Below are 15569 nucleotides of genomic sequence, written 5' to 3' on the forward strand. Positions count from 1 at the left end.
AGAATTGTGTCTTCAAATCTCGTCTGCATTCTATTCCCACCGATCAACACTGGTGGGCATGACTGACCAGAGTTGGAGAGCTTGCTGCTATGAAGGAGATAAATGAAAATACACAGATATAATGACAAGACTACTGAAAAACCCGGAGCAAATTATGCAAATTCGCCTGATTTTAGTGCAGTTCCCACACGCTGTCAGGCATGGAAACACTTCCTAGACACTTTCCCAGATGATGTCATGAAACACTCGCTAATCACTATTGAAATGAAAATTACGAACCAAATCAATGGGGATGGGTGACAAACAGTAAAACATTAACATTAAGGACACAGCTTCCAAATTTAAAAGAGCTTCCTGTTGACAGCAGCTGAGTATGTTTTGCTGAAGATTCAGTTGAGATGACAATCGAAGAGTGATCTATCCACCTATCACAGTTCACGTCGAACTTAGCCTAAAGGTGTTACCACCATCCGAGATCTCTCTATTTCATAGTTCTTCGTTTCAATGGAGTTTCACTAGTCATTCCCTGAAATGCTCATTTGCCCAGGGTTAGACTGCTTTCCTTTCTTTGAAACATTGAGTGATCTCGACTGGTAACGGTAATCTCCAGGCATTCCATTTTTTATATTCGACTGTCAGTCTTATTCAATCTGTGTGTGACTGCTTCCCTCTCCAACCTGGGAGACAGTGGAATAGTGGGAATGTCACTAGACTGGAGATCCGGAGACCCTGCAGATACAGGTTCAGTCACACCTTGGTAACTGCTGGAGTTTAAATTCACTTCATAAAACCTGGAATTAAAGTCCGTCTGATCTGATTGTGACCGGATTATTTTAAATCGTTAAAGACCCCATCTAGTTCACTAATGCCCTTTTTTAAGGAAGGAAATTTGTTTGGTCTGGTCTCAATCATATCCTCAATCATGTATGAGATTTTGATATCGCTGACTAATACAACCATTTATTGCTCATTCCGAGTTGCCCTTGAGAAAGTGTTGGTGAGCTTCCTCTTGAAACTGCTGCAGTCCGTTAGGGATAGGTAGACCCACAATGCTGTTAGGGAGGGGATTCCAGGATTTCGACCCAGCAACACTGAAGTAACGGCGACATATTTCCAAATCAGCGTGGTGGGGAACTTGCAGGGGGTGTGTTCCCATGTTTGAGCTGCCCTTGTCCTTCGAGATGGAAGTGGTTGTAGGTTTGGAAGGTGCTACCGAAAGAACCTTGAAAGTTTGCAGTGCATCTTGTAGATATTATACACTGCTGCTACTGAACCACAGTGGTAGAGGGAGTGGATGTTTGCTGGTGTGGTTCCAATTAAGCGGGCTGCTTTGTCCTCATGGTATTGGACCTCTTGAGTGTTGGTATCTGCATGGTACAGCTCCAGTGAGGATTATTCCATCACCCACTTGCTATGTGTCTTGCAGATGGTGGACAGGCTTTGGGGACTCAGGAGGTGAATTACTCACTGAAGGACTCCTGGATTCTGAACTGTTCTTGTTGCCATTTTATGTATATGGTGAGTCCAGTTGGTTTCTGTTCAATGGCAGTCTCTCAGGATGTTAATAGTAGGGTATTCAGTGATGGTAATGCCATTGACTGTCAAGAACAAATGGTTAGGTTCTCTTTTATTGCCATTATTTGCCACTTATTAGCCCAAGTCTGGATATTCTCCAGAGCTTGTTGCGTTTGAACATGGACTGCTTCAGTATCTGTGGAGACCATCTGTGAATGGTGCTGAACATTGTGTAATCATTGGCGAACATCCCCACTACTTATGATTGAGGGAAAGGCATTGATCACGCAGTTGAAGATGATTGGGCCTTGGTCTCTACCCTGAGGAACTCCGGCAGAGATGTCCTGGAGTTGAGATGACTGTCCTCCAACAGTCACATACGATTTCCTATGTGCCTGGTAAAACTCTAATCACTGGAGAGTTTTCCCCCTAATTCCCATTGATTCTAGTTTTACTCCAGCTTCTTGATACCACATTGGGTCAAATATGGACTTGATGTCAAGGGCTGTCACTCTCAACTCGCCTCTGGAATTCAGCTCTTTTGTCCATGTTTGAACCAAGGCTGTAATGAGTGGCCCTGGAGGAACCCAAATTGCGTGTCACTGAGCAGGTGATTGCTGACCAGGTGCTACTTGGTAGCGCTGTTGACCCCTTCCATCACTTTAATCATGCAAGAGTAATTGATCAGGTTGAATATTTCCTGCTGTTTGCAAGTCAGGGGAGATAACTAACAACATTGCCAGCTAGATGCTGTGTTGTTGCTTCACAGGAACAGGTCAGTTATGGGGGCAACAAGTTCTGAAGCACAAGTTTTCAGTACGTTTCCTTGGAATCACACGGAATGAATCAAATTGACGGAAGACTGGCATCTGTGATGCTGGGGTCTCCTGTGGAGGCTGAGATGGCTCACCAAATTGACACGCCTGGCTGAAGATTGTGGTGTGTCAAAATGTGTGGCGCTGGCAAAGCACAGCCGGTCAGGCAGCATCCGGGGAGCAGGAGAGCCAATGTTTTGAGCATAAGCTCTTCATCAGAAATGTCATTCCTGATGAAGGGCTTATGTGCGAAACGTCGATTCTCCTGCTACCCAGATGCTGCCTGACCAGCTGTGCTTTTCCAATGCCACACACTTTTTTTTTAACTCTGATCTCCAGCAGCTGCAGTCCACACTTTCTCCTGAAAGTTGTTGTGAGTCATTCTGCCTGATCTTTTGCACTGACATGCTGAGCTCTTCCATTACTGGGGGTGGGGATATTTGTGGAGCCCCCTCCAGTGAGTTGTTTAATTGTCCACCAATATTCATGACCCTCACGACGTCGCAGGACTGCAGAGCTTAGATCTGATCTTTTGCGTGTGGGATTGCTTAGCTCTGTCTATCACTTGCTGCCTATCACTTTAGAACCACAGCACTCTTTGTCTTTTAAATGTATTGGCCTGGCATGTCCACTCAGATATAACAAACTGGTAGAAATACCAGATACCCACAACCAATGAAAGAATGAGTTAAAAATAAATCCCTACAAATGCAGCTTCCTGTTTCTATCATCATTGGTGCAACTTTGGTCTGATTAGTGTCTGTTTCACAGTATCAGCTTACTAACCAGTTCCATGGCTGTGACTGGTGTGACATTCATTGGCACTGTTGGTATTTATACAATAGTATTTGAAATAGACATTCAACTTCACCCTTTTATTTGTTTTCAGTGTTAACCTTTTTAGTTCTCTTGGTTTCTCTGTTTTTCCTCCCAGCTTTGCCCATTTACTTCGTCTAAAGTCGCAATCCCAATGTTTATGTGTAACTGACCTCAAGAAAATTGACAGAATAAATAACTTTGCGAGTTTTGGCTTCGCCTGAGGCCCACTGAAGATGTTACTTAGGAGGGTAACAAAACGTCTGGAAATAAACCTTCCAGCTCAGCGAGCAAACCTACATCCAAAATAAATAATTTTCAGGCTGATCTTTTCCACCACCTCATGCACGGATTCTTCTAAGTTCCAGCCTGCCATACTACCACCCTCCGGATACAACGGACCATCCTCCGCCATTTACACTACTTACAAACAGACCCCACCACTAGGGATATATTTCCCTCCCCACCACGTTGGCGTTCCGGAGACACCATTCCCTCTGCGACTCCCTTGTTAGGACAATGCCCCCCACCACCTGGCACCTGCCCTTGCCACTGCAAGAAATGCAAAACCTGTGCCCACACCTCTCCTCTCACCTCCGTCCAAGGCCCCAAAGGATCCTTCCACATCTGACAGAGATTTTCCTGCACCTCCACACACATTATCTACTGTGTCCATTGCTCCCGATGTGGTCCCCTCCACACTGGGGAGACAGGATGCCTACTTTAGGAACTTTTCAGAGAACATCGCTGGGACACACTCATTAAACAACTCTACCACCCTTCAATCCCTCTTCCACTCTACCAAGGAGATGCAAGTAGTGGGCCTCCTCTACTTCCAGATTCTAGCCACCCGATGCTTGGAGGACTTCTGCCTTAGGACTTCATCTTCTCCAACCACACTGGATCAATGTGGATTTCACCAGTTTCCTCATTTTTCCTCCCCCCACCTTATCCCAGATCCAACCCTCCAACTCGGCACCACTCTCTTGAACTGTCCTACCTGTCCATCTTCATTCCCACCAATCCACTCCACCCTCTGGTCCGACCTACCACCTTCACCCCCACCTTCATCTACCTATTGCCTTCACAGCTACCTTCCCCCCAGCCCTACCCACCTCTTATTTATGTCTCAGCCCCATTGGACGCCTCCACATTCCTGATTAAGAGCTTATGCCTGAAATGTTAATTCTCCTGCTCCATGGATGTTGCCTGACCGGATGTGCGTTTCCAGCACCACACCTTTTGACTTTAAATTTAACGTTGATCTTGCTCTTTGTGCACTTTCTCTGCAGTTGTAACATTGTATTTCTCGCTCTGTTCTGTTACCCTAATGCACTTTGTAGGGTATGATCTGCCTGTACTGCACACAAAACAAAAAGTTGCACTGTACCTATGTGCATGTGACAATAATAAATCAAATCATAAATCAAAATCCTCAACTCCAAGGACAATGATATACATAACCAAACTTATGTAAAATCTCTGGAGAACTCCCCAAATTTCATTGCAGATGGAATATCTTTTCAAGTTGCTGCCTGAATTATGGACTATTATAGGTATATTTTACTTAGATGTGGTTCCAGTCAGAATATTGTATCCATTTCTGGTCACCACCCTTTAGGAAGAATGGGAGGTTCCAGGCATGAGAGATTGTAACTACAATATTCCAGAAGCTGTCCAAAGGAGTTGGTGGGGTTGGCGGGGGGGGGGGGGAATGTACTTGTAACTGGTTTATATAAGGTGGACAAGAAAAAGCTGTTTCCTTGAACATATGGACCAAGGTAAAGGGGACACAGATGAAAGGTTTGGGCAGGAGATAAGGAGTAGGAGGGGAAAATGAAGAAGGATTTCTTTCCACAGTGAGTGGTAACACTCTGCTGCTTACCAGGGAAGTGGTGGTGGGGAGGATCAATAATTTTGAAAGGAAATTGAGTGATCTCTTCAGGAAATTAAACCTGAAGGACCATGGGGAGACAGCAGGGGAATGTGACTGAATGTTTGTTTGGAGAGCTAGAATTGGCTTGATAGGCTGAATGGCCTTCTCCTATGTCATAGTAATTCTCTGACAACAGTCCAGCAGAGATTTCAATGTGACCTCTAAACTAAGCAAATATGGTAGAATGATTTCTGACATGAGAGCCCCCACCACCCCCAGTCCTCATCTTCCACTCCACCAACCTCCATATACATCACATCATCCTCTGCCATTTCCACCACCTGTAGGAATATATTTCCCTCCCCACCCCTATCAGTGTTTTGGAAAGACCATTCCCTCCGCGACTCCCTTGTCAAATCCACCTCCCTGCCGCTCCCCCCCCCACCCCCCCCCCACCCCCAAAGTCCACACCCCATTCCTGGCACTTTCCCCTACCAATGCAAGAAGTGCAAAACATGCACCACGCTGCCCCGCTCAATTCCGTCCATGGTCCCAAAGGGTCCTTCGACATCCCATAGAAATTTACCTGTACTTCCACAAATGTCATCTACTATGTCCGTTGCACCCATGTGGACTCCTCTACATCGGGGAGACAGGATGCTAACTTGCGGATCATCTCAGAGAATGTTTCTGGGACACCCGCACCAACCATTCCCATTGCCCTGTGGCTGAACACTTCAACTCCCCCTCCCACTCTGTCAGGTCCTGGGCCTCCTTCATCACCAAATCCTTCCCAGCTGACACTTGGAGGAAGCATGCCTCATCTTCTGCCTTGGGACCCTGCAACCACCGGGATCAATGTGGATTTCACCAGTCTCCTAATTTCCCCTCTCCCCACCTTATCCCAGTCCCAAACCTCCAACTTAGCACTCCCCTCTTGACCTGTCCATCACCTTTCCCATCAATCTGTTCCACCCTCCTCTCTGACCTATCACCTTCTCCCCCAACTTCATTGATCTATTGCACTCAGGTACCTTCCCTCCGCCCCCCCACCCCCACCCTCCTCCCATTTATTTCTCAGCTCCCCCAGGCTACATGCCTCATTCCTGATGAAGGGCTTATGCTCAAAACATTGATTCTCCTGCTACCCGGATGCTGCCTGACCTACTGTGCTTTTCCAGCACCACACTCTCTACTCTGATCCCCAGCATCTGCAGTCCTCACTTTCTCCTCGTGATTTCTGACAGTCCACGTTGCCTTCTCTGGCCTTGTCATTAACAGAATAGTGATAATGTTAGAGATTTAGAAATTCTCACCATACCAGAATAAATATAATGGTAGAATTGTGAAGGCATGATTGGAAGTACATCTGACAGCGATATGAATTTAGAGGAAAGTACTCTCTTCAGTAAGTAGCTGAGTGGCAGCAGCATTATAAGGACATTCGTGCTGTGCAGTGTAGGCAATGATGAGATATCCCAGAAAAATCCAAAATAGTTCTGCTTCTTCACAAAGCTTTTTGTTGATGCTTTCCTTTAATTTAATCAAATGGCACCATTAAACATAAAAAGGTGATTTGATCCATTCTGCCTATGTTGAGTTAATTTAAAACTAATCCCGCTACCCTACACTATTGATTATCATCCTCCGTTTTGAACCTTTAGCGACTGTTCCTGGGTTACACCAGTCTGTCTCAGTAAGTTTCATTGACAAAGCATTCCATACACTACCTCTCTGGGTGGAGGTGTTTCACCACAAGCAGGATGCAGATTTAGTGCCTCCCCTATTTCAGAAGTGGAGACTGTGAACTAGTTCTTGGCAGTATTCTCTACATAGATGCTTTGAAGGCCACTAAATTGTGCTTAGTTTGAGAGCACAGAGGAATATAAATAAGAGTGTATGCTCTTTGCTAAACATTATTCATGTTTTCTTTTTAAGTTTTGCAATAACAGGAACTAAGATTCTTTTGCCTCAGCATCTAGCAGTCTGAGGCATTCATAGAGTGACACTCTTGTGCAAGAAGGCTCATTAATGGGACTGGATGTTCAAAACATCTTACGACAACCATTACAACAGATTACGTGACTGTTACAATCTTCCAACAGGAGTGAACAGTTCCAAAATACCTTGCCGAGTGTGCAGTACAATCCCTACCTTTGTATTGGCCAGGACAATTGTCTGTACCACACAATTTCCTATAACCATCTTACATTACCATAGACATCAAAAACAAGTGCCCCAGTTAGTGTATTATGTGTACCAACCATTTCTTGACAGTTTAGTAAGCTCAATGCCCTATTTTCTTGAATTCATTCTTGAGACATGGGCATTGGTTGCTGGCTGGGCCAGCATTTATTGCCTGTCCCTAATTGCCCCTTGAGAAGGTGGTGGTGAGCTGCCGCTTTTAACTGCTGCAGTTGTAAGTTACTCCCAATGCTATTAGGAAGAGAGTTCAACTATTTTGAACCAGATACACTGAAGGAACAGTGATATATTTCCAAGTCTGGATGGTGAATGGTTGTAGAGGAATTTGCAGGTGGCAGCGTTCTGCTGGATCGCTCTCCCTTGTCCTTTTAGATGGAAGTGGTTGTGGACATTAACCTGATCTTCTACATTTGAACAAGGCCTGCATCAGTATCTGACCATTGTGCAATCGTCAGATAGGACAGTCACTCTTACCTCACCTCTGGAATTCAGCTCTTTTGTCCATGTTTGAACCAAGGCAGATCAGGTGCTGACTGGCCCTGGAGGAACCCAAATTGGATGTCACTGAGCAGATTATTGTTGAGCGTGTGCTGCTTGATAGCACTGTTGATGACATCTTCCATCCCTTTACTGGTGATCGGGTGTAGGCTGATGGGCCAGTAACTGGCTGGGTTGGGTTTGTCCTGAAACTGAGATGTATCCTTTACCCACCCCTACCTCAGTAGATGGTAGTCTCTTTGTTTAGAGATTAACCTTCTTGAGGTTCCCATGTCAATGTAGGTTTTTCCAAGGTTTGCTCAGGGGTAACCGACATCATCATGGGTAAATAGAGGCAACCCAGCCCTGCCAGCCAAGAGGAAGTAAGTAACTTGTCAAAAATGGATGCAAAGTCCCAAATACTTGCAATGGTTGCAGTCTGCACTGTTGTGAGGAATTGGATTTGGATGGTGGTCCTAAATTAATGTCAGCATGTCCGTATATAACTGTATTCTTACTAGTTTGCATGTTGGTTATTACAGAGCTTCTCTGGAGAAACACCCACTTCAGTATTCATTCCAAGATGGGTTAATCCCTGAGATCTGTCCTTCAGACAGTGAAGAAACCTGGGCCCTGAACATTAAGCGAGGCATTCTCAGTGTTCTCCAGGATTCCTATACAGTAAATAAACAGCAGACTGTTGAGGAGGTAAGACACTTACAAAAACCCTTTGTATTAATGTTAGGGGTCATCTTTGAAATTGAGACTGATAACCGTATGATATTTCACTGGAGTGATGGAAAAGCTGCATCTGGTTTAGGCAGAAGAAGAAAATATTGTGATGCCTCTGGCAATTCTGTAACACTCTTACAATCAAATCCTTTAACTAGTCAACAAATTAAGCACCTGTACTTCTGTTTTGTTGTTTACTGAGTTATCACAGAGTCACACAGCATGGAAACAGATCCTTTGATCCAACCAGTCCATAATCCCAAATAAACTAGTCCCACCTGCCTGCTCCGGGCCCATATCCCTCCAAACCTTTTCTATTCATGTACTTATCCAAATGTCTTTTATACGTTGCAATTGTACCCATGTCCATCATTTCCTCAAGGAGTTCATTCCACACGCGAACCACACTGCTGTGTGTAAAACATTTGCCCCCTCATGTCTTTTTCTATTAAATCTCTCTCCTCTCACATTAAAAAAAAATGTGCTCTCTCGTCTTAAAAAGACACTTACCATTCGTTCTGTTTACACCCCCCTCACGGTTTTATAAACTTCTTTAAGGTCACCTCACAATATCCTATGTTCCAGTGAAAAAGTCCCAGCCTCTCCTTATAACTCAAACCTTTCATACCCGGCAACATCCTGGTAAATCTCTTCTGAACACTCTCCAGCTCATTAATATCTTTCCTATAACTGATGAGTTTGATCTCTGAGACAGAAGGTGGGTTCAAGAACTGCAAATGTCCAAGCTAACAACCATTGCACTGAAGGAGGGCTGCATGTCAGAGGTGCTGTCTTTTGGATAAGACGAGAAAGTAAGCTCCTTCCTGCCTTCTCAGGTCAATACAAACAATCCCATGGTGTTAGTTTGAAGACGACTGTTTGGGGGCGAGAGTGTTCCCCCTTGCCCTGGCCAATGTGTAATGTTCTGGGATTGGGAGTTCAAACCCCACCATGGCAGATGGTCAAATTTGAATTAAATTTTAAAATCTGCAATTAAGATTAATTAAAATCATCTTAAAAAGAAACATTGTCAATTCTTGGCAAAGCCCATATGATTCATTAATGTCCTGTACAGAAGGAAACTGCCATCCTTACCTGGTCTGGCCTACGTGTGACTACTGACCCACAGCCAACATGATTTATTCTTAACTGTCCCCTGGACAATGAGAGATGGGTAATAAATACTCACCTAGCCAGCGATGTCCACTTTGAATCACGCAGCATGGAAACAGACCCTTCAGTCCAACTAATCAACGGCGACCATGTTCCCAAACAAAACTAGTCCCACTTGCCTGCATTTGGCCCATATCCCTGCAAGTCTTTCCTATTTGTGTACTAATCCAATTATCTTTTAAATGTTGTAACTGTGTTTTCTGTGAATGAAAGAGAATTCCATCCAGTGCCTTCTCTTAAGCAGATTACGTTGTCACGACCAGATTGATGTTTCTGCTGTGGTATTCTGTATCATAACAGTGACAGCCATTTCATAAGGATTTCACTGGCTGTAAAACATTTTAGGATGCCCTAAAGAAATAGAAGGCGCTATAGAAATATATTTTCTTTTGAACTTTGAATAGATTAATTCTGTAGTGATAATCCTTTTTTTTTAAAAAAAAAATCATGAGTTGTGGGTATCACTGGCTATGCCAGTATTTATTGCCCAGAGAGCAGGTAAGAGGCAACAATGTTGTTGTGGGTCTGGAGTCACATGTAGGCCAGACCAGGTAAGATTCGCAGATTTCCTTCCCTAAAGAGTATAAGTTTTTTTTTCAGTTAAACTAACTTTGTAATTCCAACGTTTTTATTGAATTCAAATTTCACCATTTTCTTTATTCATTCATGGGATGAGGACGTCACTGACTGGGCAGCATTTCTTGCCCATCCCTAATTGCCCATAGTGCAGTTAAGAGTCAACCACATTGGCTGTGGGTCTGGAATCACATGTAGGACAGGCCAGGCGAGGATGGCAGTTTCCTTCCTGAAAGGACATTAGTGAACCAGAGACGTTTTCCAACAATGGTCATCACATGATCCTTAATTGCAGATATTTATTGAATTCAAATTCCACCATCAGCAGTAGTGGGATTCAAACCCAGGCCTCCAGAACATTATCTGGGTCTCTGGATTAACTGTTCAATGATAGCAGCACTAGGCCAACAGCTTCCACCCACGTTGTCATAGCCCTGTCATTTCAAATCCCTGTCTTAAGAACATTAGCCTGGGGTTCTGAATTACTAGTCTAATGACATTCTCACTGCGCTATCACCTACCCACATTTCTGATCTTTTGATCTGACTTGAAGACTGATAGTCCTCAGCAGATCAGTCCTCAGCAGAGGCCTCACCTTCATTCCCCTACGCTCTCGGATTAATGAATTCAACACGCGGCGTGACATCGAACAATTCTTCCGCCGCCTTCGCCTCCGCGTCCATTTCTTTAACCAAGACTCTCGCCCACCCTCTGACGACCCCTTCTCCCCCCTCCAACACACCCCATCCACCTGGACACCCCGTGCTGGCCTCCTACCTGCCCTCGACCTCTTCATAGCCAACTGCCGCCGCGATATTAACCGCCACCTGAACTCCCACACCCCTCTCACCCACTCCAACCTCTCACCCTCGGAACGCGCAGCCCTCCACTCCCTCCGTTGCAACCCCAACCTCACTATCAAACCAGCAGACAAGGGAGGCGCGGTAGTAGTTTGGCGCACCGACCTTTACACCGCTGAGGCCAAACGCCAGCTCGCAGATACCTCCTCCTACTGCCCACTTGACCATGACCTCACCCCCCACCACCAAACCATCATCTCCCAGACCGTCCATAACCTCATCACCTCGGGTGATCTCCCATCCACCGCCTCCAACCTCATAGTCCCACAACCCCGCACTTCCCGCTTCTACCTCCTGCCCAAAATCCACAAACCTGACTGCCCCGGCCGACCCATTGTCTCCGCCTGCTCCTGCCCCACCGAACTCCTCTCCGCATACCTTGACACCGTCCTGTCCCCCTTAGTCCAAGAACTCCCCACCTACGTTCGGGACACCACCCATGCCCTCCACCTGCTCCATGATTTTCGCTTCCCCGGTCCCCAACGCCTTATTTTCACCATGGACATCCAGTCCCTGTACACCTCCATCCCCCATCACGAAGGACCTAAAGCCCTCCGCTTCTTTCTTTCCCGCCGTACCGACCAGTACCCTTCCACTGACACCCTCCTTCGACTGACTGAACTGGTCCTCACCCTGAACAACTTCTCTTTCCAATCCTCCCACTTCCTCCAAACGAAAGGAGTAGCCATGGGCACCCGCATGGGCCCCAGCTATGCCTGCCTCTTCGTAGGATATGTGGAACAATCCATCTTCAGCAACTACACTGGCCCCACCCCCCACCTTTTCCTCCGCTACATCGATGACTGTATCGGCGCCACCTCGTGCTCCCATGAGGAGGTTGAACAGTTCATCCACTTCACCAACACCTTCCACCCCGACCTCAAATTCACCTGGACAGTCTCAGATTCCTCCCTCCCCTTCCTCGACCTTTCTATTTCTATCTCAGGCGACCGACTCAACACGGACATCTACTACAAACCGACCGACTCCCACAGCTACCTGGACTACACCTCCTCCCATCCTGCCCCCTGTAAAAACGCCATCCCATTCTCCCAATTCCTTCGATTCCGCCGCATCTGCTCCCAGGAGGACCAGTTCCAAAAACGCACAACCCAGATGGCCTCCTTCTTCAAGGACCGCAATTTCCCCCCCGACGTGGTCGACGATGCCCTCCACCGCATCTCTTCCACTTCCCGCTCCTCCACCCTTGAACCCCGCCCCTCCAACCGCCACCAGGACAGAACCCCACTGGTCCTCACCTACCACCCCACCAATCTCCATGTACAGCGCATCATCCGCCGTCATTTCCGCCACCTCCAAACGACCCCACCACCAAGGATATATTTCCCTCCCCTCCCCTATCAGCATTCCGTAAAGACCACTCCCTCCATGACTCCCTCGTCAGATCCACACCCCCCACCAACCCAACCTCCACTCCCGGCACCTTCCCCTGCAACCGCACGAGGTGTAAGACTTGCGCCCACACCTCCCCCCTCACCTCCATCCAAGGCCCCAAAGGAAACTTCCATATCCGCCACAGATTCACCTGCACCTCCACACACACTATCTATTGCATCCTCTGCACCCGATGTGGCCTCCTCTATATTGGGGAGACAGGCCGGCTACTTGCGGAGCGTTTCAGAGAACACCTCTGGGACACCCGGACCAATCAACCCAACCACCCGGTGGCTCAACATTTCAATTCCCCCTCCCACTCCACCAAGGATATGCAGGTCTTTGGACTCCTCCATCGTCAGACCACAACAAAACGACGGTTGGAGGAAGAACGCCTCATCTTCCGCCTCGGAACCCTCCAACCACAAGGGATGAACTCGGATTTCACCAGTTTCCTCATTTCCCCTCCCCCCACCCTGTCTCAGTCAAATCCATCAAATTCAGCACCGCCTTCCTAACCTGCAGTCTTCTTCCCGACCTCTCCGCCCCCACCCCAGTCTGACCTATCACCCTCACCTTGACCTCTTTCCACCTATCACATTTCCGACGCCCGTCCCCCAAGTCCCTCCTCCCTACCTTTTATCTTAGCCTGCTGGACAAACTTTCCTCATTCCTGAAGAAGGGCTTATGCTTATCCTGAAGAAGGAGAAACGTCGATTCTCCTGTTCCCTGGATGCTGCCTGACCTGCTGCGTTTTTCCAGCAACACATTTTCAGCTCTGATCTCCAGCATCTGCAGACCTCACTTTCTCCTTGAAGATTGATACTCCACTTCACCATTTCTAATATATATTTGACTCATTTGGGTCAAGCTCCTGGGTGCAGAATTCTGCTACTAGAGGTTTTAAAAAAAAGTAACAAGGCTTCTTTGCTCCCAAGTCTGAGAGTTATTCAGAAAATGCAGTAATGTCTGATGGTTAACCAACTTTGCTGTCACTGCCATGAATCTGTGTTCTCATTTGACTAACATTCCTGCAGACCGCATTATGTTGCATTTCTCTTTATGTTGAGGCATGTATATTTTTGTTGAGTAACAAATTGCTACATTTATACTATGAAAAATCCCACATTACAAGCGAAGTAAAGCATAAAAGAAGCTCCTAGATGTTTGAGCGAATTTTCAGGAAATGAATTCAAACTGTACTGCAGGCTGTCCGAAAGAGCTCCTTCAGAATCAGTGGTGACTGATGAGGAAACGTTAAGATTGAACCCAGGAAGAAACCAGGTTACAGCCTCCCTCGCACTGTGTGAGGTCATTAGAACATAACGGCCTCGATTGTTTCCTTGAGGTTTACTGGTGCGAAGCATGACTGAGTCTCACAGATATGTGTACAGCTTTTAACAGATTACGTTTGCAATGGGAGACTTAGAAAGAAATGAAAGCACTCTGCTGTTGCATGAAGTTCAGCGACAACTTGTTATCGACACATTGGCTACATGTGAAAATGTCATCCTCAGAGCCCTCCACAAATCGAATTCCACATTTAAGGGACCGTGCGGACTGTGAGCTGGCTGAATGTTGTCTGACTTAAATATGCAGCTTTTTCATGTGGCCTTAGTGCTGTCTCTGATCCAGCAACCATAACAATGTCAAAAGATTTACCCAGTGCCTTGAACATCTATAAACCTCTTCACTACCGCTTCATGTTACTGTGCAAGGAAAACTGATAATGCTCAAAGATGTGCAGGTTACGTGGATTGGCCATGCTAAATTGCCCATAGTGTCCAGGGATGTGCAGATTACGGGAATAGGGTAGGGGGTAGGCCTGGGTCTGTGTGGACTTGATGGGATGAATGGCCTGCTTTCACACTGTAGGGATTCTATGATAATTAGCCAAGAAGGGATAATTAATGGAGTAAGGAATGCAACAGGATGCAATGAGATTGAGAGGTGCAGACAGAACAACTCAAAGTTCACTTAATTTCTCTGCAAAATATAATGAACTATATAAGACGTAGGAGAATGTCTTAGTTTAATTGTTTTAACAACATTTTGGGACATATCGGTCAGCGCTAACTACTACAATAAATACTGTTCTATATTCATAGCTCTTTGTCTTTAATACTTTTGTTACAGGTGGATATTTCAGGGAAGTGTTTGTCCGTGTATAAGGTGCAAGGTTCCCTCCTTGTGAAGTCTAAGGATTTGAACCGTTGTTCCTTACGTGCTATGGCTGTCACTTCATTGCAGTCAGTACTTCTACCTGATTCTACAGTAAGCAAAACCACTCATAACATCCATTAAAGTTCATGTGACCGTTCTCTATCACCGTCAAAATGGGAACACTCTATTTTACCTGGTCCAATGTCAGTTGATAGATCAATAAATTAATTAACTTTTGAATGATTCTAATGAGAATTGAGATGAACTATAACAAAGTAATTGTTCTAAAAAATAATCAATTAAAGAGTCAGCTTTTCATTATCAAATGACCAAGGCATTTGCAAACATTATTGCAGGTACCTTAAATCAGATAAGTACAGAACTCAAACATGGTTAGAAAGGGGCCCAAAGTTGAATCCTGTTATCTTCAATTCATCATACAAGGATCTAGAATTTGAAAGAGAATGCCACTTTACACACTGAGGTGAGGTTACTGACTGGGACCATGGTTGTCATGGTCATAAAGTTGGAGCTGGTAATCGTCAATTGCAGTTAGCCAATTCACCTGAAATCTCATTGATCAGGGTGTTGATATGGAAAAGGCAGCAGGGTTTGGCTGCTTCTATAACCCTTTCTCAATGAAAGAAGCGCAATGTGTACTGAAATCAGCTTGGGGGGCGCGGGGGGGGGGGGGGGGCGGCGACATAGTGGTTCAGTGGTTAGCACTGATGCCTCACAACGTCGGGGACCTGGGTTTGTGTCCGCATTGGACAACTGTCTGTGGAGTTTGCACATTCTCCCTGTTTCTGTCTGGCTTTCCTCCAGGTACTCCGGTTTCCTCCCACAGTCCAACAATGTGCAGTTTAGGTGGATTCACCATGCTAAATTGCCCTGGAGAGTCCAGGGATATGCAGGCTGGGTGACTTATGGGAAATGCAGGGTTACAGGGACGGGGTAGGGTCTAGG

General features: G+C 46.0%; 1 protein-coding gene across 2 annotated transcripts in view; it reads left to right on the forward strand.

The window, feature by feature from the left end:
- Positions 1-15569, forward strand: part of apoltp (apolipoprotein lipid transfer particle homolog) — a 394813-nt gene that overhangs the window by 13934 nt on the left and 365310 nt on the right. For both annotated transcript variants that reach the window (XM_043711128.2, XM_087998023.1), the window contains exons 5-6: positions 8247-8412; positions 14577-14714. In XM_043711128.2, the coding sequence (XP_043567063.2) occupies positions 8247-8412; positions 14577-14714 (304 nt within the window). The remainder of the gene's footprint in view (positions 1-8246; positions 8413-14576; positions 14715-15569) is intronic.

This window comes from Chiloscyllium plagiosum, unplaced genomic scaffold (assembly GCF_037043375.1).
Source record: "Chiloscyllium plagiosum isolate Xiang-an unplaced genomic scaffold, Cpla_swu_hap1 HiC_scaffold_20, whole genome shotgun sequence".
Classification (NCBI taxonomy): domain Eukaryota; kingdom Metazoa; phylum Chordata; class Chondrichthyes; order Orectolobiformes; family Hemiscylliidae; genus Chiloscyllium; species Chiloscyllium plagiosum.